This window comes from Heptranchias perlo, chromosome 14 (assembly GCF_035084215.1).
Source record: "Heptranchias perlo isolate sHepPer1 chromosome 14, sHepPer1.hap1, whole genome shotgun sequence".
NCBI classification, from domain to species: Eukaryota; Metazoa; Chordata; class Chondrichthyes; order Hexanchiformes; family Hexanchidae; genus Heptranchias; species Heptranchias perlo.
In genome coordinates, this window is record NC_090338.1 from 37,332,846 (window position 1) to 37,356,548 (window position 23,703).

Genomic DNA, 23,703 nt, shown 5'->3' on the forward strand with positions numbered 1-23,703 from the left:
ATTACTTTGCTCCAAGTGCCTAGGCATCTCTCAGACATATAACTATACAGAGTAGGTTCATTGCAGTTTAGAACTCCCTTGGCACTGCTCCAATAATGGTTCCTATCTCTATGGCAATGGGGCTTACTCACTATGTATACTCTTCAGGAAAAACGTAAGGAGTCGCACATCACCAGGCTATAGTCCAACAGCTTTATTTGAAATCACAAGCTTTCGGAGCTTTGCTCCTTCGTCAGGTGAGTGCTCCTTCGTCAGGTGAGTGACGAAGGAGCACTCACCTGATGAAGGAGGAAAGCTCCGAAAGCTTGTGATTTCAAATAAAGCTGTTGGACTATAACCGGGTGTTGTGCGACTCCTTACATTTGTCCACCCCAGTCCATCACTGGCATCTCCACATCATCACTCTTCAGGAAGGTATAGCTCTAGTTAGATACAATTTAGAGCATCCATTACACTGCCTGCACAGTAGCTCCTACTCTCGGTCAGATATCCTCTGGAGCAGGCATAATTTATGTTCTTGTTACAGTTAACGTGACAACACGTGTGAGTTCATTGAATAATATTGCCTCAAATCACACAGTCAGGCACTTAGTTTTTCTCCAACATTCAGAGCACTACTGTAAAAGCACAGATAGATATGTGTTTGCAAAAGGATATAGACAGGTTAAGTGAGTGGGCAAGAAGGTGGCAGATGGAGTATAATGTGGGGAAATGTGAAGAACAGAAAAACAGAATATTTTTTAAATGGTGAGAAACTATTAAATGTTGGTCTCCAGAGATATTTGGTTGTCCTGGTACAAGAAACACAAAAAGTTAGCATGTAGGTACAGCAGGCAATTAGGAAAGCAAATGGCATGTTGTCCTTTACTGCAAGGGGGTTGGAGTAAAAGAGTAAGGATGTCTTAGTACAATTGTATAGGGTTTTGGTGAGACCTCACCTGGAGTGCTGCGTACAGTTTTGGTCTCCTTATCTAAGGAAGGATATACTTGCCTTAGAGGCAGTGCAATGAAGGTTCACTAGATTAATTCCTGGGATGAGCGGGATGTCCCATGAGGACAGGTTGAGTAGAATGGCCCTATACTCTCTGGAGTTTGGAAGAATGATCTCATTGAAACATATAAGATTCTGACGGGGCTTGACAGGGTAGATGCTGAGATGTTGTTTCCCCTGGCTGGAGAGTCTAGAACTAGAGGACACAGTCGCAGGATAAGGGGTCGGTCATTTAAGACTGAGATTGGGAGGAATTTATTCAGGGTTGTGAATCTTCAGAATTCTCTAAAGCAGAGGGCTGTGGATGCTGAGTCTTTGAGGATATTCAAGGCTGAGATAGATAGATTTTTGGACTCTAGGGGAATCAAGAGATATAGGGATCGGGCAGGAAAGTGGAGTTGAGGTTGAAGTTCAGCCATGATCTGATTGAATGGTGGAGCAGGCTCGAGGGGCCGTGTGGCCTACTCCTGCTCCTATTTCTCATGTTCTCATGGTGCCTAAGTACCTGTGCATGCATAGTAGTTCTCTACATTACAGAGAAAGCTGAAACAGCCCTTCTGTACAGGCAGTATAGCTGATGTGGGCCATCAAATTCACCTCCACAACCCAGAAGTCATTTTATGCTGTTTAGCACAGGAAATTCCGAACATTTGTTTTGCAGATGAGGCAAAATATGAAGGTTTTGAAAGCTGTATAGGACGTGCACATATTGCCAATTTCATGCATCCTGCAAGGAAAACATTAAAGAAGCTGGGTTATACGGTTCACAAACGTCCTGGATGCCGCTACCATTTTACTGATTTAAACAAACACATTGACTAGAACCAGAAAAACTTATTCTAATAACGATAAGAACTGACAGCATCTTCAGAGTGTTTTAGTGTAGCTTGTCCTAGCCCTGTGTCTTTATTTTATATATATAAATGTATAGTCTGTGTATATGTATGTATGTATGTTTGACACATACACAAACACATACATAATTTGCATGCTAGAACACCTGGCTTCTTCCAATCTCTCGTTAGCAAAAGATTGGCAGAAACCCCAAAGTTACAGCGATACATAAGGGAACCCCCGCAGAAATTCTATCCCATATATGCTAGTTTCAGTGCATCATATGCATGCTCCAAAAGGATACTGTGCGTCTGAAACAGCTTTGGTCACACTTACAGCTGTGCACATCATGTAGCCCATGCCAAAGTCAAAGCGACATTGTTCATTCATAGAGTAGTTAATGCCTGGAAGTTGTGGAAGCAATGGCCAATCATGTTCAAATGGATCATCACGTAAACAGTCATATGAACTGCAATGGAAAAAATATTTTTAACAAAATTACTTTCAAAGTCACCAGCCAGCAGAAAGATATAAAACATCTAAAGAACTTTGTATGACCTGTACCATCTGCAATAATGATAACATGGCCTGCATTCTCCATTTCCAGCCCCAACCCCACCGTGACCCAGATCCATTTTCCTGGGTCGGGTATGTTGAGCCGGCTCCCGGCAGGGTCCCCACCAACCAGTGGGAGACTGTGGCTGTAACCTAGGGAAATTCCAGCGGTGCTACGGTGCAGTGGTTAAAGGGGCTACAGGCCCTGAGGATCTAAGGTACTGTTAGGCCTTGGTAGTGGTATATGGCTTAATGAGAAATGTGCCCATTACAGGGCATTAGGTGGCCTTCCACCTAGGGATTGCTGCCACCCATCTTCTGGTGGCTCTGAAGTGGGCAGAAACATTAGCTCAACATACTGCAATGGTTTTAAGGTAAATTAAACACTGCACGGAATGGATTTTCCATGGTAGTATTTAATTCATTAGAAGCGTGGCAGGATGGGACTTCTACCTGCCACCATTGTTCCTGCTGTGACCCTAGTCCATTTTCGGAGTTTACCTAATTATAATCGTGTTGGGCGGGCTCCCAGCAGTAAAACTGCCTGCCATTATAAGCTTACCATGGGAGATGTAGATAGTTTAAAGGGGAAGGCTCTTGCATTGGTTTTGTTCCCATTATGTCTCGAAGTGGAGCCTTTGTGCCACAGTACTCAAATTTCGGATTCATCACTGGTGGAATATTGCCCAAAATTTGTCATATTTGCCAATGAGCAAAATAGATCAACAAATGTTGATGTAACAGATAGGATTGTCCAATGTATGCAATCGATAATCCCCTGTGCCTTTGGGAATCCTACCACTCTTTAAAACTGGAGAACCCTCACTCACGGGTGCTCGATTGCCACGAGGAAGCTGAAGTAGTGGCTAGCTCAAGCAAACAACGCACTAGTCGCTTGTTTTATGTATGTTGCAGTCTCTGTCGCATACAAATTCAGGACCATTGTCACTTTCACAGACAATGGCAGTGCAGTGCCTGTCGTGGACATGCTTTTGAGGTCAGGATCTACCCTGGGACATTGTTCCTGGGATTGATCGAGGTAGGAAGCCTTTCATTGGGTTATCCAGTGGGAGGATATTGGTAGGTGGGTTTCAAACACCTCCGGTACTGCCTGACTAACATCACCTCCCTGCATTGTTCCTTCTCTTCCTCTTCCAAAAACCAAAAGTAGATGGGTATGCCCAAAGGAAAAAACAGAATTCCCTCTGTAGAATATTTCATGGGGAAAAAGCTGAACTCTGTAACAGTAGACACAGAGCTCAGATACAAAGAGATAGTGTTGAAGTAAAAAAATTCAAAATTAAAACAAAAAAATAGTAGAGGTTTTACTAACTTATAATCACCCTTTAACTGGCTTCTGCCTTGATGTGGCTGCCTAGTAATGCTGAATGCCTGTTTTACAGGGTGGGCTCAGCATTGGGTGGTAAACAGGTATCCAATTTGCAAAATTGAACATCTGACATTAGCCCCTCATTTACATTTCATTTCAATATGGCAGACACTTCCTCCTGCTGTTGCAACCTCTGGCTGAAATTACTGTCATTATCTCTGCCGACGGGGATGTGGTGTTCCACCTCCCTATCCTATTTTGTGCACTGGTCCGCCCTGAAACAATCAGAAATCAAGTGGTACAAATATGGAAAATGTCTTCAGTTTTTCGATGGATTCAATAGATTTACACAATTGGAGATAATGTGAAGCCCCTTCCTGGAGCCATAAGACTCAACTTTCTTCTTCCCTTCCTCCTTCATGAATTCACCCCCCACCCCCCTGCCTTCCTCCTCCCCAGCATGACATAGTGAAGCACAGTCTTGTGTTAATTCCTGGAATTGGCAGCCATCCAAGCAAAAACACACCCTTAACTTACACAGCCATTCGCTGCCCCTCACCAGACTGTCCTCTGTCCACCAGCCATAGCCAACGAACTACCAGAACTCTCAATGCCACCCAAGTATGTATAACTTTGCCACTAAACTCCACATACCAATGGCATTAAAGTGTGATCCTGTAAATCCTGTGCAAGCCAGGGTTTTCTACTCTGCACTCACCAGCCCATGATTTTCTTGTCCATTACAATAAATGAGGGGAAAATTGCAGGCTGGCAAGAACACAAGTGGAAAACCCCAGCTACAGTACAATGCTTCAGCCTGTTTTATTTATTTGTTCTTGTGATGTGGGCAATGCTGGCAAGGCTGCATTTATTGCTCATTCCTAGTTGCTCTGAGAAGATAGTGGGCCTCTCCTTGAACCACTGCAATCCTTGGGTTAATGGTGCTCTCTTAAGTAGGGAATTCCAGGATATTGACCCACCGATAATGAAGGAACAGTATACCAGTGAGTGCACACGCTCTCTGTTTTTGTATTATTTTCCTTTCTCTCTATACACAATTAAAAAAGCAAAACAGAAGGCTGGATGCTTGCACTTGTTTTTCTGTATAGCAGGCATCATTATTCTGAATGCAATGATAAAGCACAAGGAATGAAAACTAACTGTAAAGAGGATCTGTCTGTAATATTTTTGAAGATCGAAATCACAAAACAATTTTATCAAAAAGGAGCATAAATGAAAAGCTATGCTAGTTTCACTGAGCTTTCATCATTTAACTGGGTGTACACTTGTTACTCCATTCACAGCAAAACTTTCATATCAGATTTTTAGCTCTACCACTCACTGCAAGTATCGGCTCAGCTCCTGTTGACTACAGCGGGACCAGTGGAAACGATGAAATGCAGCCTGAACCAATGGTGCCATGATACTTCCCATTTTGATCTCATCTCCACAATGATTGCCTTGACCATCATGTTCCATGCCTAACCTAGTAGATGGGAAAAAAATGAAAACCAGATGGCTCATTATAATTGAACAAGAAGTTGGCTTTTTACCATGGTTTTTAGTAAACTGTATGTGTTTGAGCACTAGGCAAAGCCAAGTGCCAAGTATTAAATGAGTCCCTGGTGTGTGCAGACCATATGAAGACATAACTATGAGTACAATATTTTCATATTTAATACTTACATTGTGCTTTCCATTGTCTATAATTGTCTTCATTTCACAACTGCAGGGGCTAGGACCACTGAGCATCAGACACTGGCCACACCTACAGGGCTCACCTTGCCTGATTGTGTGAGGTCAACTAATTCAAATAATTACTGTGCGCTCCCAGTGTTCAATGTACGAGGGAGGGGCCGATTTATGGGGTGAAAAAAATCTTCCAGCTTTTAGAAAGGCATGAAATTGCTTCTGCTGATATTTCTCAGCCTTTCAAATGCTGCATCTTGCCAATCTCCTTCCCGTCCTACTCACCCCTCCCTGTGGACTATGCCAGCGGATCAGCCACCACCGCCCCTCTCCACATCTCCCTCCAGAATGTCCATTCAGTTGGGCACAAGGCCCTTGCCATGAGCTTATTGTGGATGATTGCATGGATATCATGGCCTTGAAGGAAACTTGGCTGACGGGTGTTGACACCTTTCCCCTTAATGAAGCCTCCCTGCCTGGGTATATCTTCCACCACTTGCCCCGTCCAAACCGCTGCAGTGGAGCTGTGGCCCCTTTCACCAATCACACCTTGGTATGTCCCCTACTCCTCTGGCACCATCTACTCCTTTGAGCATATCACCTTGTTCCACCGCTCTCACCTCTCCTTTAAAATCCTTGTTCTCTACCGCCCACCCATGCACCACACCGAGTTTCTCACCGAGATATCTTCACTGCTTTCCTCTCTCAGCACCAAGCAACTTCTCATCCTCGGTGATTTTACCCTCCATCTCAACTCATCATACCCTCTATCCTCGCTTAATCTCTCCCTCCATATAAACTCCTCTACCCATATTCACGACCACCCCCTCGAGCTTACCATCTCACGTGGCCTCTCCACTCCCATCGTGTCAATCACAGATAAGGCCATCTCTGCTCACTTCCTTGTATCCCTCTCCATTCATATCCTCCTTCCCCCTCCCACCCCCACTTCCTTCTGTGTCCGCCCCTGGAATAAACTCTCCCCGAAGTCACTTACAACGGCACTTTCAAATTCTCAACTTCTGGCCTTTGGCCCTCCATTCACCACAACACTTCTGAAGCTACCGATCTGCTCAAACATAGCCTTCACCTGCATCTTTGATGCCCTTGTCCCCGTTAAAACCATTACTCTCTCTCTCACCCTGGTCATTCCCCCTGGTACAGACCTCATCTCCGCTCCCTTAATTCCACGGGACGCAGATTTGAATATTTATCATAGAATCATAGAAAGGTTACAGCACGGAAGGAGGCCGTTCAGCCCATCGTGTCCAATCCGACTCTATGCAAGAGCAATCCAGCTAGTCCCACTCCCCTGATCTATCCCTGTAGCCATGCAAATTTTTTCCTTTCAAGAACTTATCCTGTTCCCTTTTGAAGGTCACAATTGAATCTGCCTCCACCATCTACACTGGCAGTGCATTCCAGATCCTAACCACTCGCTGCGTAAAAAAGGTTTTTCCTCATGTCACCTTTGATTCTTTTGCCAATCACCTTTAATCTATGTCCTCTGGTTCTTGACCTTCTACCAATGGGAACAGTATCTCTCTATATATTCTTGACCCTATTCTAACCAAACTGCTGACCAGCCAACATCCCTTCTTGGCCCCATGTTAGCTAATATTGTTAATGGTTTCCTCTCCTCAGGTACTGTCCCCTCCCCTTCAAATCTGCCATCATCACCCCCTCCTCAAAACACCCACCCTTGACACCTCTGTCCTTGCAAACTACCGCCCCATCTCCAACCTCCCTTTCCTCTCCAAAGTCCTTGAACGTGTTGTCGCCTCCCAAATCCGTGCCCATCTTTCCCGCAACCCCGTGTTTGAACCCTTCCAATCAGGTTTCCGCCTTTGCCACAGCACTGAAACGGCCCTTAGCAAAATCACAAATGACATCTTATGTGATTGTGACCATGGTAAACTATCCCTCCTCATCCTTCTCGACCTGTCTGCAGTCTTTGACACGGTTGACCACACCATCCTCCATAAACGCCTATCCTCCATCATCCAGCTGGGTGGGTCTGCCCTCGCCTGGTTCCATTCCTATCTATCCAGTCGTAGCCAGAGAATCACCTGCAATGGCTTCTCTTCCCACTCCCGCACCGATACCTCTGGAGTCCCCCAAGGATCTATCCTTGGCCCCCTCCTTTTTCTCATCTACATGCTGCCCCTTGGTGACAGTATCCGAAAACACAACATCAGGTTCCACATCTACGCCGATGACACTCAGCTCTACCTCATCATCAGCTCTCTCGACCAATCCACTCTCTCTGATTTGTCACACTGCTTGTCCGACATCCAGTACTGGATGAGCAGAAATCTCCTACAACTAAATATTGGGAAGACCGAAGCGATTGTCTTCGGTCCCCGCCGCAAACTCGGTTTCCTAGCCACTGACTCCATCCCTTTGCCTGGCCACTGTCTGAGGCTGAACCAGACCGTTCGCAACTTTGCTGTACTATTTGACCCTGAGATAAGCTTCCGACCACATATCCGCTCCATCATCAAGACCGCCTACTTCCACCTCCGTATCATCGCCCGTCTCGGCCCCTGCCTCAGCTCATCTGCTGCTGAAACCTTTATCCACACCTTTGTTACCTCCAGACTGGACTATTCCAATGCTCTCGTGGCTGGACTCCCATCTTCCACCCTCCATAAACTTGAGCTCATCCAAAACTCTGCTGCCCATATCCTAACTCACACCAAGTCCCGTTCACCCATCACCCCTGTGCTCGCTGACCTACATTGGCTCCTGGTTTGGCAACACCTCGATTTTAAAATTCTTATCCTCGTTTTCAAATCCCTCCATGGCCTCGCCCCTCCCTATCTCTGCAACCTCTTCCACCCCTACAACCCGCTGAGATCTCTGCGCTCCTCCAATTCTGGCCTCTTGCGCGTCCCCGATTTTAATCGCTCCACCTTTGGTGGCCATGCCTTCAGCTGCCTAGGTCCTAAGCTCTGGAACTCCCTCACTAAACCTCTCGATCTCGCTACCTCAGCTAGAACATCCCTTAAAATCTACCTCTTTGACCACATCTGACCTAATATCTTCTTATGTGGCTCAAATTTTGTCTGATAACCCTCCTGTGAAGCGCCTTGGGAAGTTTTACTATGTTAAAGGCACTATATAAATGCAAGTCCTTGTTGTTGTTACGTGGGCGGGGGCTGACAAAAAAAGTGATAAAGGAGGAAAAACTGTTTTTGGAGGGATAAAAATGTGGCACAGGGACAAAAAGTGGCAGGGCAAGAGCAAGTGAAGGCAAATCCAATGTCAAAGCATGAAACGGAGTCTGTTGCAAGTGGTGGAACGCGGTAGTCCCAACGCCCCGTTTGATGGCTGGCAAAGTGGGTATGTTGGGCACTGCAGGACATCCTCCCCACAAGGTGACAGTGCACCGTGTCTCGCAGATGGTGGCAGCCAGGCTGAATGCAGTGCACAGCAGTATGTGCAGGATCCAGGAACAGATGCAGGAAAAGATGTCATACTGTATAAAACCTGGCAAGATAGTGCAAGATTGCAGACTACAAAATGTTGCCAGTCAAACTGTCTCACACGTACTGTTTGCCCGTGTCAAGTCCTCACATAATCTTTAGGTCTTTCACTGCATCTCATTTATACCCAGGGCATACATTCAAGCAGCAACTTATATTTGAATGACTTAAGACTATAAGAGATAGGAGCAGGAGTAGGCCATTCCACCCCTCGAGCCTGCTCTGACATTTAATGAGATCATGGCTGATCTGATTTTTACCTCAACTCCACTTTCCTGCCTTTTCTCCATATCCTTTGACTCCCTTGCTGATCAAAAATTTGTCTAACTCAGCCTTGAATGTATTCAATGACTCAGCCTCCACAGCTTTTTGGGGTAAAGAATTCCAAAGATTCACAACCCTCTGGGAGAAGAAATTCCTCCTCATTTCCATTTTAAATGGGCAACCCCTTATTCTGAGACTATGCCCCCTAGTTTTAGATTCCCCCATGAAGGGTAACATCCTCTCTGCATCTACCCTATCGAGTCCCCTCAGAATCTTATATGTTTCAATAAGATCTCCTCTCATTCTTCTAAATTCCAATGAGTATAGACCCAACCTGTTCAATCTTTCCTCATAAGACAACCCTTCCATACCCGGAATCAACCTAATGAACCTTCTCTGAACTGCCTCCAATGCAAGTATGTCCTTCTTTAAATATGGGCACCAGAACTGTACGCAGTACTCCAGGTGTGGTCTCACCAGCACCCTGTACAGTTGTAGCATGACTTCCCTGCTTATATACTCCATCTCCCTAGAAATAAAGGCCAATATTCCGTTTGCCTTCCGGATTACCTGCTGCACCTATCTTGCCACATCTCCCATGGACTTCACACAATCAAACCATTGTCACTTACTGAGGGGTTTCAGGTTGGGCATCTACAGGCGTAAAACAGGCACCTAAGCATCCAATATGGCGCACAGCATGCGTGCACACATTCTGCGGTAGAAGTGCTCTGCCCGCCATATTGGTAAGCGCTCCAGTATAGGTGTCCAAAGCTCATACCTTAAACAGGCGTTAGTCCTTTTCAATATTTAAATAGGGGGCCTAACATCTGTTTGAGGCCCCATTCCTGAAATTGGGCTGCCCTTAACACAGCTGCATTCAGGATAACCATGTATACATGCAACCAAACCAGTGGTCCTTAAAGGGGCTGCTGAAAGTCAACACCAATAAGGTAAGTTTTTAAAAATATACTTATCTGAATGTAGAGCCAGGAGGACCACTCCACAGCAATCCCAAAGACCGTTACCGCCCCCCACTCAATCCCCTCCCAACTGGCCCCCTCCCAATCACCCTGTTCCACCCCCCCTCGTCAGATTATCCCTCTCTCTCCCTATCAAGCCTTCCCCCTCCCGATTGCCCTTCTCCCTCCTTATCGCCTCTCCAGGGAGGCAGGCTGCCCAACTTCTTCCCATGAAGCCAGCGAGCAGCCTCTGGACGCCCCTAAGTGTCAGCATTGCTCGGAGGTAGCACTCTCACCTCTGAGTCTGAAGTAGTGGGTTCAAGCCCCACTCCAGAGACTTGAGCACATAAATCAGACTGACACCTTAATGCAGTACCGAGTGAGTGCTTCACTGTTGGAGGTTCCATCTTTCGGATGAGACATTAGACTGAGGCCCCATCTGCCCTCTCGGGTGGATGGTAAAGATCCCATGGCACTATTCGAAGCACAGCAGGGGAGTTCTCCCCAGTGTCCTGAACAATATTTATCCCTCAACCAACATATCTGGTATCATGCATCTCTGCTGCTTGTGGGACCTTGCTGTGTGCAAATTGGCTGCCGCATTTCCCTACACATCAAAAGTACTTAATTGGCTGTAAAGCATTTAGGGACGTCCTGAGGTCATGACAGGCACTATATAATGCAAGTCCTTTCCTTTAAGCAACTGTCATGCTGTTCAGTGGGAGATAAGATGAAAGTGTGGGATACATTGATCCATGTACCAGTTTGATCTAGTGTGAGCACCATGTTAGCTGATATTGAAGTGTTAGCCAGAATGAGCCATAAGCATAACAGTCAATGTGCTTACATTGCAATTTGGCTGCAAATGTGCCAGCTGCAGATGGCAAAGTTCTGCAACTATCACTCTGCTGACCTATAGGAAGCTAGAGCATTTATACTCAGTTATTGGCAGGTTGGTATACCGAGGGGTGCAAATATTTTCTGGGGCCTGCTGTCTCTCTGGCATCCACCTTTCATCTTGTACCACTGCAACCATGAAATATTGTTACTTGAGACAATTTAAAAATAACTTACCTTAAGGAGAGGAAAAACAGAGCCTCCAATTTTTTTCTCACAAAAAATATTGTAAATTAAAAAATTAAATCTCTGGAAAAAATGTTAGTAACAGCAATACTGAACTAAAATGTACTGCAAATACTGAAAAAAATACAAAGCTTTTGCCACTTTAAGAACTCCTGTGCCAAGACAGCTTCCCTTCTTACCAATCTAAATGGGGCTAAAGGAAAAAAGAAGCCTGCACAAATATTGCTTTATGGTCTTTTAAATATTTTTGCACGCTAGCCTTAAAGAGGCTTGCCGATGGCTGGTGAGTAGCCTCAGAATCAGACATGCTTCCCCAATGCATGAAATTGCGCGGGTACTGCAGGAATACATTGGATTATTGACCCTCACGTCTCTCTGTAGTAGAGATTAAAACAAAATGATACGCATTGCGATGCTACAAAACAAATCTTTGCAATCTTTCTTCAATTTAAAGTATATACACCTTTAACCTGCATTACGACATATTGGGCTGGATTTTCCTCCTAATCCCAAACTGCACTGATCTCAAGATCAACTGTCCTAGGAAAGTGGTAAACTATCACTGAAGCACCTAGCAACAGAGATTTTTATCTTCAACCACATTGACCAGACTGGCGCATGTCCCACCACAGAGCAGGTGTCCTAGTGACACCGCAAATGTTGCGGGCACCCATTCCTGTTAGGCAATAACCCCATCCCTTGGGATTTGGGATGGGGTTATTTGCCTAACAGGAGTTCGGCACTTAGCTGTCGAACTGGAATTTCAGGATTATAACATCCAGCTCAGCAACATCATCCGCCTCTGCCCCTAACTCACTCCCACTGCTGCTGAAACTCTTATCCACACTTTTGTCACCTCTGTACTCGATTTCTTCAACAAATTCCTACCAGCCTTCCATCCTCCTCTCTCCATTATCTCTCACTTCTTAAAAACTCAGCTGCCCATGTCCTGTTCTGCATCTAGCCCTACTTGCCCATCACCCTGTGCTTGCTGACCTACACTGGCTCCCTGTCCTGTAGTCCACCAAATTTCAAATCCTTGTCCTCATTTCTCACCCTACCATTGCAACTTCCTCCAGCCTTGCTTCCTCTCTTGCATTCTCCAGTCTAGCCTTCTGTGCAACCCCCACCCTTCACTCCATTATTGGCGACAGAGCCTGTAACTCGGTCCCACTCTTTGCAGCTGCCTCCTAAACTCCTCTGCTTCTCTGCAACGCTCCCTTCCACCTTCAAAAGCCATCTTCAAATCTACCTTTTTGATCAAGCTTTCATTCATCTTTCCTAACTCTCCCATCATGACTCGGGATCTGCTCTTTTTTATTTTTCCCTCTGCAAAGGATCTTGTGACATTTTTCTGCATTAAAGTTGCTGTGTAAAAGCAAGTTGCTGTTCTAATTTTTAACACAACTTGATAGTATGTTATGTTTATGTGCTTTTACTGTTTGCTTTTGAACCATAAAAATTAACACTTACACATGTCCAGTTTCATGAGCAACTACAAATGCGGATGAAAAGCCATCTTCATGGTTCAAGGTACAACTTCGGACTGGATGGCACATACCTGTAACTGGGGCATAACCTGTAAAAGACAGGAAATTATTAGAGAATAAGGCATTTAAGTAACATATAAAATCAAAAATATCAATTGTGTTTTTCCTACTTCAACATTGATAAATGAGATTTTTTTTCTCTTAAATTTATGCATAGAAATGTATGCTTTATCACAGTTATCTCCACTAATTGTGCGATTTATATGTTCAGATTGTCTAAAGGCCTATCGTATTTCATACTGCTTCAATCTGTAAAATAATCTATCTAGTCCAAAGAGGTGTTTTGTCACACCAGAACTGAAAACCAACACAGATACATATCCCATTGGTAAACCAGGTAATGAAGTATGTGTGCTGGACAGCCAAAAGTTTGTAAGGTGATGATCATGCACATTGCATTTATCTGTTGGCGAAGTAAATCTTAATTCTGGTTTTATAAAATTATCATAAATAAAAGCTGCACAACATTCCATTCATTAATCCCATTTTTATCACTTGCATTTGTGGTGTTTCCAACTTAAAGTAAGATAAGTGGCCTTATGATTTATTCCTATTGTTACTCTAAACTATCTGACAGTGGTATAGTATATGGAGTTGGCAAGTGAAAGAATAGCGGCCTAGAAATCCAATGAGGATGACATGCGTAAAACGGGTGCCAAAGCGTCCAATATGGCAGGCGGCTTGCAAGTGGGCATTCTGAGATGGAAGTCGCCACCTGCCATATTGGTATAGGCATCAAAAGAGGCATTAGGCCCTTTGTATATTTATGCCATCTTTACCAAACTGGTTTGCCCTGAACCCAGCCAGCTGCATTCAGGAAAACCAGGTCTACATGTGGCTTAACCTTAAAGGGAAGGCCACCACCAGAAAGGTAAGTTTTAAAAAACTACTTATCTGAATATGGAGCCGATAGGTGCAGCAGCACATTAAAACTACGGGCCACTGCCGGCCAGTGCTTGCCCCACCCCCTGATCTCTACCTCGCTCTCCCACTCATTCCCGATATCTATCTCGCCCCCCTCCCCCCTGATCGCCACCCTCCTCCCTCCTGACCGCCCCTCTCTTCCAAGACACACCTATGTTGTTGGCAGCAGCCTGAAATTCAAATGGTCTTTGCTGGCGAGCTGCCCGAGGATGCCGAGCAGGTGTTCGCAGCTCGCCGGTCTGATGTAAATGAGGCCTGAGGCCCAAAATCGGATGGGTGCAGTTAGGCCAGTGTCCCCACCACCCCTTCCAATCCTCTACATTTTAAATATCGGGCTGGAAAATAACATGCAAATGCCTATAAAGTGTCTTTCTTGAATTATCCAGCAATAAGAGATTGTGTACTTGAGCAAAAAATAAAACGGAATGTGATACTGTACCTTGCATACCCGATGGACCAAAATCCTGCCTTGTTAGAAAGATGGCATGGTCATGGTATTCTGCATGGCTTGCATCAGGCTTCTGTTGGGAGTAGGCCCATCGGCACACATTATCCAAACTTTGTGAGGGGTTCCCAATTTCGATTAGGGTAACAGACTAAAAATGATAAAAATTTTCTTTAAATTTAGATGCAATTTCACAGACTACAGTACAAGACTTGGAACATGCTCCCTTCTTTTCAATGTAGAGACTGTTGAATATGCGACATTTGTTCATACTATTTTCTGAACTAATAATTAGCAATTTGTCTTTTATTTTCACTGAATACTTTTGAGTGAGTTTAGAAACATTTAATATATTATTTTATTTTCTATGGTGTTGTTCACACATTTTTTTCTTAAATTGTGTGTCTTTCATTGTGTAATTGAGCATCTGCTCGTCTCTCACTCTCCAATTCTTTCCTTATTCTATCTGTCTCTGATTAGTGCTCCAGTCTGCCTGTCTCCTTCTTTCTCTCGGTATGGCTCTCAGATATTTTGGCATTGAAGTTACACCATGGAATACTAGCATAAGAATATTCAATGTGTTTGTCTGAAATTCTTTTCTTCTCCATTTCAGTGGCGGCCTTAAACCATTTAAAATAAATGGGATATATTTTCGTCTTCACTGCATAGGTCATAATTTGATGGAGCAGATCGCCCGTCCATTGTAGAATCTATCCGGCTTTCAGTCTATTGAAATCATCAGAATGAAAATCGGGCTCCTGATTTGGAGCCTCGCCTACTGGCAGCAGGTTTCAGAAACTTGGCACGTACTGTGCATGATTTTTGAACTATTAACTTAAATAATTGGAAAATCATGCACATTGCGTGCCTGAATTTCTCATTACATTTTTAATTGTTTTCATTAAAGTTTTTTAAAGTCCTCAAAACACTTAACAAAATTTGAAGCTGGAAGAAGCCCAGCTTTTGTTGAGAGTACTCACTGTGGTACAAGTGGTTTTGCACTGAGGCCACCCAGGGGGTGGGGGAAGGGGGTGGTGGGAGGGAGGTTAGGAACTGGAAGCCTAAGTAAAGAGTTGGGCCATGAGAAAAGAAAATCTATCGGTTGGGGGATGTCAGCAGCTAATATGCACCAAGTACAGACAGGGAATCGAGCCATCACACACCGTGACACGTTTACAGATGAGGAAAAGTAGTTGTAAAAAGGTTCTATTGGCTCCCACCAAACCCCTGCTCTTCATGTAACGTAATCCTAAACTAATGAGGCATGAAAGTCTGTCAAACGCCCTTATGCATACCCTTCGTGCTCACAAAACCTTCGCTTTTCTCTTATGACTACTTCTACGCTGGTTCATCCCCTGTGGCTGCAGCAGAGGTAGTGGCAGGTTGCTCATATTCATGCCCTGACTGCTTAGCTGCTTTCGGCCTACGCCCTCTGGCTTTAGGAGCCCGTGAGGGCCCCTCCAAAGACTGCTCCACCTGCATCTGTGCAGGGCAGACTCAGCCACCTGGAGAGGACAATTGTAAACAATTTTACAACACCAAGTTATAGTCCAGCAATTTTATTTTAAATTCACAAGCTTTCGGAGGCTTCCTCCTTCGTCAGGTGAACGATGTGAAAATGAAATCCTCGAAAATTTTCGAGGATTTCATTTTCACATCGTTCACCTGACGAAGGAGGAAGCCTCCGAAAGCTTGTGAATTTAAAATAAAATTGCTGGACTATAACTTGGTGTTGTAAAATTGTTTACAATTGTCAACCCCAGTCCATCACCGGCATCTCCACATCATGACCTGGAGAGGAGGCAGCATTGCGGGTACTGGTTGAGAGGGAGGCAATGGGTGAGATGTGGAAGCGATTTGAGTGGGGTCCCCACTTCCATGTCCCCTTTCGCCATCATCCCTCCCCTGGGCCAGGGCCACATCACTCCTACCACTCTGCTGCACAACAATTTGGAGGACATGTGCAATGGCCCTTTAAATAGAGCTCCTCCAGCTGATGCGGGTGCGCAGTCCGCCCGCTCGCAGCTTTCGGATGGCAAACCTGGAAGCCATGTTAAGTGGCACCAATTGAATCGCGATCGCTTGGGGAGCGGACATTTTTTATTGGGCGGGTTGTCCGCCTTCCCACCTCCACTCTAATATCGGGGCCCATGATTCTGAAAATCTGTCGGCCACAATCCTGGTGGTTATGCTGGGATTGTGCCTGCTGGTGCCCTTCAGTGCTGACCCCACCAGAGTTTGTAGGGTCAACGGGAGGGCATTTAGCCTCCAGGGGCTGGCAGGCACCTGCGCCACTACAGGCAGATCTCTGGCGCCCGCCTGCCCCATGTGGCCAGAAAATTCCCTGACTACCTGCCATCAGGCCCACCTTGAGACCCCAGTCATCTCCCCTTCAACCCCGTATGACGGGGCCAATCTAGATTTTTGAAAAATAAATGATAAATTACCTTGCCTAACAAAAATCTAAGGGTTACGGAACCAAGGCGGGTAGATGGAGTCAAGATACAGATCAGCCATGATCTAATTGAATGGTGGAACAGGCTCGAGGAGCTAAATAGCCCAACTCCTGTTCCTATGTTCCTAAATGATTTTTTCCTTATCTTCAGGCCACTCCCCTTACCTGGATTCCCACAACAGGGCCAACTAATGCCCACCTAGAGACCATCTTACTTGGTGTACCAGCCTCTAGTCCTACGCTGGATCCTGACTGGGCAGAAGTGGGAACTCCTAATGCAGGGAGGCCCTACCCCTGGGGATGGTCCCTGACATCATTTGTCTTGAATGGGGTGGGCGGAGGTTCCGCTCCTTACAAGACCTACCAGAAAATCCCAGAAACCGTGAGGACCCAGCGCATCAGGTCCCGACAGGATTCCACTGGGCTTCTGCCAGTGTTTTGCAGGAGTTTGGCAGAAGCTTGGAGAAAACTCGGGACCTAAGTCCTCTGGTGCTGCTGACAAATAATTGCCACGCTACAGCCAACATTGTGGGTTGGAAGCTTTTATATATTAATCTCCAAGTTTTAATGCTTAAATAACTGCCAGGCCGTCAATTTTTTAAAGTCAAAACCAACTGTGCAACCAACAAAATCCATGTGTAAGATCCCTAAATAACAAAAATATTATTCACTTAAAATCCTACATCCATCCATCGATTGACCACGGGCTCGATTTTCGGACGTCCGAGACAGCGGGTTCGTGGCGGGGGGGCTCCGAAAATCGGGGATTCCCAGGGCGGGTCTGGAGCCCGGCTCCAACCCGCCCACTTCCGGGTTCCCCAGTGACGCGCTGACATGCGCGCGCAGCATCCGCATGCGGGACTCCCGCCGGCAATTAAAGCCAGCGGGGTGCCACTTAAACCAATTAATTAGATACTTCAGGTCGTTTGCAGACCTGATTGACATGATATTTTAGGAGGGGTGGGATTTTCAACTCAACTGAGCGTGTTTCCCATTCTGGGGGAAACACTCCCAGTTCAAATGGACGTGTTGCAGCCACTAGCCTGTGGCAGCTGAAAAAGTCCATTTGACAGGTGTGGGGGGGGAGACCCTCACTCATTGCAGGAGGCCACTCTGTCACTTTGGACAAAGTTTGGCCTCCACCACCCTCCTCCTAACAATAAAATTCACAAACTTGCAACCTCAACCCTGGTGTGCAGACATATTTACCTACCTTGCGGACCCCCTCAGATGTACATCTTCCGGATGGGGGCTGCCATAGCTGCAGTCATGACCTCCTCGGAGGACGAACAGCATCACCAGCCGCACCGGCCACGCCGTCCACCTCTGACACGTGGAGCTCCACAACACAGTGCTGTGACACATCCACCTGCACAGCAGGAGGGAGGGCAAAGGCAGAGAGAGATGCGTCGCAGAAGGCACTACCCTCGAAACAGGGTCTACAGACCAAGGCTCAGCTTCCTGGGCCTCTCTGAGCAGCAGTGCACACGGAGGCTCAGAGTCACTCGACATGTAGTCATGGACATCTGCAGCCTCCTTCAAGCCGAGCTGCTCCCGGCTGGCCCGAGCACCATCTTCTTACCTGTCGCTGTCAAAGTCACCACTGCCCTCAACAACTTCTCCTCCGCATCCTTCCAGGGTGCCACCGGGGACATCGCCGACATCTCTCAGTCGTCTGCACAAAAGAGTCCTGCAAATACACCTACATCCACTCTGCAGTGACACAATGGGTGGCATCAGTTGTGGGTCTTCATGGTGATCCTCAGGAAAGGCCATTATTGCACAAACCAGAAAAGATTTGCAAAGACGTGGCAGTAGTGGTGACAACATAATATGTTATGTGAGTTGATCAGAAATCAAATATAAGTAAAAACCATGACAAACCCTCAAACACCCTTGTGCATCCCCTTCATGCTCACGACACGTTTGCCTTATGCTTCCTACTACACATATGTGATGCATGCCCTGTGGCTGCAGCACAGGTAGTGGCAGGTTGGGTGAGGCTGACTGTGAAAGAGATGCATGAGAGGGTGAGTATGAGATAGAGCCATGAGATTGTATGAGGATTGGGTTGAGTGGTAGTGGTGGGATGAGTACTGGCGAGGTGAGTAAGTGCAGGTAAGATGAGGATGAGCTTTGAGTGGGTGTGAGGAGTGATGTGATAGAGTAGTGTTGGCAGTGCAGAAGGAGATGTGGGATGGGGGCGGTGATGTGGCAGACAGAGTGTAGGGGAATGGGTAAGTGTACTCACTTCGGCTGACCTACTTGGGTCATTGAAGCGCCGCCTGCACTGTATGCAGGTGCGTGATATGTTGGTGGTGCTGGTGACCTCCTATGCCACCTCGAGCCAGGCCTTCCTGGTAGCAGAGGCAGGCCAATTCATCCCGTCCGTCGGGGAGAGGATCTCTGTCCTCCTCCTCACCCCATCCAGTAGGACCTGGATTGAGGCATCATTAAACCTGGGACCAGCCTTCCCCCTGGGCTGCTCCATGCTGTAATTTTGGCTCCTTTCTGCAGCATCAGTCAGTGCAGGACTGCCCCTTTAAATAGGGCTCCTCCAGCTGACAGCCTATGATGCGGCTGTGCAGTTCGCCCGCTGCGCAGCTTTCCAACGCGAAACCCGGAAGCCAAGTTAAGTGCCTTCAATTAGGCTGCGATCACGTGCGGAGCACCCTAAATTCACTGGGCAGGTTACCCACGCACCCAGTCGACCCCCCGCTGCCAACCCGCCTCCCTCCTAAAATCGAGCCCCATACATCACTGTCCACAACAGGGCTTCATTTCAGCAGTATCCCTCAATTAACTTTGTAGATACTGCAGAAACAATATAATGTTAAAGCTTACAAAGAGACTGTCTAGTAGTAGCTCCTGCAGCACGATGGTGTATAACAGTAACACCTTTGACTTCTAAGGGCCAATACCACATGCAAGGACCAATTTTCCTGGCTCCACTCTGCCCTGGCAGTGGACAGGAACAGAGCCTGTCCAGGCCCATGTGCACCTGAATTTCTTGTCCCTGGGGCAGGAAAAGGAAGTTATAGTATCAAGCTTCAGAGGCTGCTGCCAAGAAGGCCCCAACGCCAGAAGAACACATTTTTAAGTTTACTTTGAGGGTCCTCTGGCAGCATCTTAGAATATCCGTGTCTGGACACTCCAGGGCCGCAACAGCAGGGAAAAGAGGTTGGGAATGTCTCTCCCGCCTTATTAGCATAACACAGATGGGTCTGCACCTTTTGCAGGTGCACGCCCAACTCCATGCCCTAGGGAAACCAGAGAAATCCCAGGGCAATGCAAAGGGGGCGGAGGCCTGACATTAAAGGTCTCCACCCCCTTCTTCCTGACCATTGTGCCCAGAGAATGGGTGCTCCCCAAGGGCAAATATCAGGAAAATTGGCCCCACAAACTTAAATATATTTACTTATTTTACATATTAAGGCTCATCTGTTGGAGCTTTTTGAACTCCCAAGGATTATATTCCGAAACAATTTTTCCTTAGAACTCCAAACAAATTTACAAGGCAAAATCCACAGATAAGTCTTGTTTTTTGGTGAACCTTCTTTATGCTTAGACTTTGTCATCCACAATGTAGGGAAAATAAGCTAGAACAGGATAGAGGATATTGTCCTAATCCACACAGTTGGCCCAGCAATTCCCTTGGTATAGTGGGGAGAGAGGGAAGCAATTACTTTGCTGGTAAAATGTGTGCCCAGAGAACAGTTGGGTTCCTAGGGCTATCAGCATTGCACTGCATTAGTACTGTCCTTATCTGCACAGAATTGAAACAATTTCAAAAGTTTTGAAAATAAAATGTATGCATTTTTTTTGCAATGTTTTTAGTTTATTGACTTTGGATGTGCATTTAAAATATTATTGATGATAGAATTTAGGGATGAACAACTGAAGTTATATATTTTTCCTCTATTTCTCTGCTTTCTAATATAAATGTTCAGAATGGGCTACCAACTTAATAAAAACAAGAACTGAGTAACCAGCTTTGTGGCTCTCCTCCAGGAGAATGGCCTGTTCTCAGATCATAGTTGGTGATTGATGTACAAGGCTCAAACTGTGCACTTCATCTCATTCGTTGACAATAATCTGGTTTCTCCCAGAAATGTAGCCACAGTACAGGATGCTCATTTCAGCTTTCAAGGGCATTGTGGCTTTCCAGCTTACTTGGTGCAAGCTTAAAATCTGTCTGGCATGCTACAGTTCAAAAACAATTCAGAGAAGACTGCAAGTTTGGCTGCATTCGGCAGGCACTGCATCATATTTTTAATAGGACATTCAGAATGACTGAAAGGCTGATGTGATAGGATCCAAGACACCTGCTGGAGGATTTGCAGCATCTCTCAGAAATTATTTGGAAACTGTCCATATGTCAGGTTCAACGTTAAACTTCTGGAAACCAATCAACTGGATTTTAAAATTGTATCTGGCGGTATTAGCAGCTTAACTATGAGAGGCATAATTTTTTGGTCTCTAAGACTGGTGATAGAAGAATTGCACAGAAGCTGGGAGACCTAAAGTTCTGACCACGATCCTTACAGTTGGATCTGCATCAAATGCAATTTTCCAGCAGGCATTTTAGACTTATCTAAATTGTCTCGCCGAAAATGAACAACAGCTTCATTTAAATATTCTACTGTATTTAAATGAAGCCTAGTATGGTTATTCATCTGGTTAGGCCAGGATTGAGCCCATGAGTAAAGTGCTCTTAAAGGGTTTAAGTCTTTTTGGCTTTTTTTTTTACTTTCCAGCTTTACTGTATGTTTTTAACGTTGTCTGTTAAAAATTTTTGTTGGCATTTTTATGGAAACATTTTTCATTAATGTTTTTATTAAAGGAAATTTAGGGTTTTTTTTCATCAAAGAGTGTTAAATCTAAATAGTCGAATATTATCTGATAATTCACTGGGAAGTCGACTGTAACTGAAGCATTTACAAAACTACAGCAGAACAGGAAGAGTTACAAAAAAGTGGCAACATGAAAAAGAAGATCTTACAATACAAACTTTCACAGGAACTAAGAAAGTAACAAGGCATCTAAGTGGAGTTCCCTGGCAATCAACAAATAAAGTTAAAATTAATGTTGGGGACTGGTTTAAAGTAAACAAATACAGCGTTTTATAGTTGTACAGGTCACAGTGCACTAGAACCAGATTGCCCACACTGCCATTATGCCACCAAACATATCTGCAGTCCTTGGCACACGTATCTGCTAATGACCTTGTGGAAATTGCTCCGCAGGCTCCAGGTCGGCAGTAATAATGGCAGATCTGTGCCATCTGCTGCAAGAACACCTGCAGCCAACCAACATCATAGGGGTAGCAGTGTGATAGTTAACGTCACCTCCTCCATTAACTTTTGCCACCCCCTTTGCCAGGCATGCTGTGCTGATAACCTCTAGGAAGGGTGCCCTGCAAATGGAGCAACCCTACTTAGACACATCTCATGCAGCTGCACTTCCACTTTACCCTTCTTCACATGCCACAGACTGTTTCCTGTCTCCACATTTAATTTGGCATCTATTTCTTTTGCCTTTGGAAAGGCTAAAAACTGCAGACAATATTTGCAGCTTAAAGAAAGGCTGAAACAATCGTTTACCCCTATGTGGCCACTTACCTTTAACATCACTTTGTATTTTCCCAGCTGCTCTTTAAGTGTTGCTAGGTTACACCTCTCCCCTTTGTTAAACTCTCAGTACCAGTCCCATTATGGGTGGGGAGCTCATTGAAAAATTAATTAGGGCTAGTCACAGTAAACCGCATGAGATCCCCCAAATTGGTGATCCTTTCCAGTGCCGATTGCCACTTTAGGACAGAACTGGGCGGAGCACGGTCCTCCCCGTTTCAGCTGGTTTCCAGCCTAAGAGGAACCCAGAAGGTAGGTTCAATTTATTTTTGTGGGTCTAGGAGGAGCAGGAGACAATCTGGGCTGCTGTCACACCAAAATCCCCTGCTCTTGTACACGGATTCCCTCCCCCGGAGCATGCCTGGCAGAAGGTGGAGGCAAAAAGTTAATGGAGGAGGTGACCTTAACCTTTTTCTGGGCCCAGAGGCTGGCCGGGCCATCCAACATTATTGCAGCCTGGAGCCGGTGGGCTGCCCTGGGACGCTCATTTTCTGCCTGCAGCCCACCAGCCGTAATGAGGCACAGACCACGCCTCCTGTCGACACCTTTGAGCTCCCCACCCATAATGGGACTGGTACTGAGAGTTTAACAAAGGGGAGAGGTGTAACCTAGCAACACTTAAAGAGCAGCTGGGAAAATACAAAATATTGAACATCACAAGGGGGGAAAATCTACCCCAATATTTACCCACATATGTAGCTACTTAACTTTAAGTGGGCACATCTCTTTAAGCTTGGGCTGTTAGCTAGATTTTCCACATGCCCCATTAGACTAAGCTGCTGGTGCAAAGTCAAAGCTGTGCTGGAAGCTCCTGCTAATTACTCAAATGGCCTGACTTCACAAAATTGCACCCAGTCTGTATGCTGCTGGCTAGCTTTACCCTTGTAGCCAACCATTTTCAGCACAGATTTTATTAATTCCTATCTTCAAAAAATTGGCAAGTGCTTCTCAGCATCTTCAAGTACACAGGCAAAAGGAGAACTTAGGGTTTTACAAAAACAGATGTCTTCTCTGAAATAAGTATACATTGAACTGGGCCAGTGTTATCACTGTAGCAAAGAGATGGCCTTATTTAACGCTGGCACAGATGCTGACCTCAGATTACCACTTCTAGCATCACTATTTGTGATGGAGTTAGAACTTGCACTGAGTTAAAACTGATGGAATAATTAAGTATTCTATCTATTTAAAGATTTCTATAAAAATACAATGGACCTCAGGGAAAGTGGCGAGATGAATTATTGATCATTATATGTTATGTGTCAAAAATCCTCAGCCCCAATGGCATATACCAGGTGGAAGTAATGGCACAGGAGGCCTGCGAGGACTCAAATTCTGGCGGGAGCTGGAAATGTCAAATCTCTGCCAAACACCAAATGGGCCTGGGACAGACTGAACCTTCTTCTTCCTCAAATACGACCCATTATGTTGGAAGGGGTGGCGCCAAGGGGAGGGATTGCTAAGGCCCAGAATTTCCTTAGCCTCGGCCTCACTACTGCCTTG

General features: G+C 45.6%; 1 protein-coding gene across 2 annotated transcripts in view; it reads right to left on the reverse strand.

Moving 5' to 3' along the window:
• Positions 1-23,703, reverse strand: part of LOC137332445 (A disintegrin and metalloproteinase with thrombospondin motifs 2-like) — a 205,636-nt gene that overhangs the window by 56,800 nt on the left and 125,133 nt on the right. For both annotated transcript variants that reach the window (XM_067996293.1, XM_067996292.1), the window contains exons 6-9: positions 14,110-14,266; positions 12,670-12,775; positions 5,053-5,196; positions 2,162-2,294 (exon numbers count right to left, since the gene is read on the reverse strand). In XM_067996293.1, the coding sequence (XP_067852394.1) occupies positions 2,162-2,294; positions 5,053-5,196; positions 12,670-12,775; positions 14,110-14,266 (540 nt within the window). The remainder of the gene's footprint in view (positions 1-2,161; positions 2,295-5,052; positions 5,197-12,669; positions 12,776-14,109; positions 14,267-23,703) is intronic.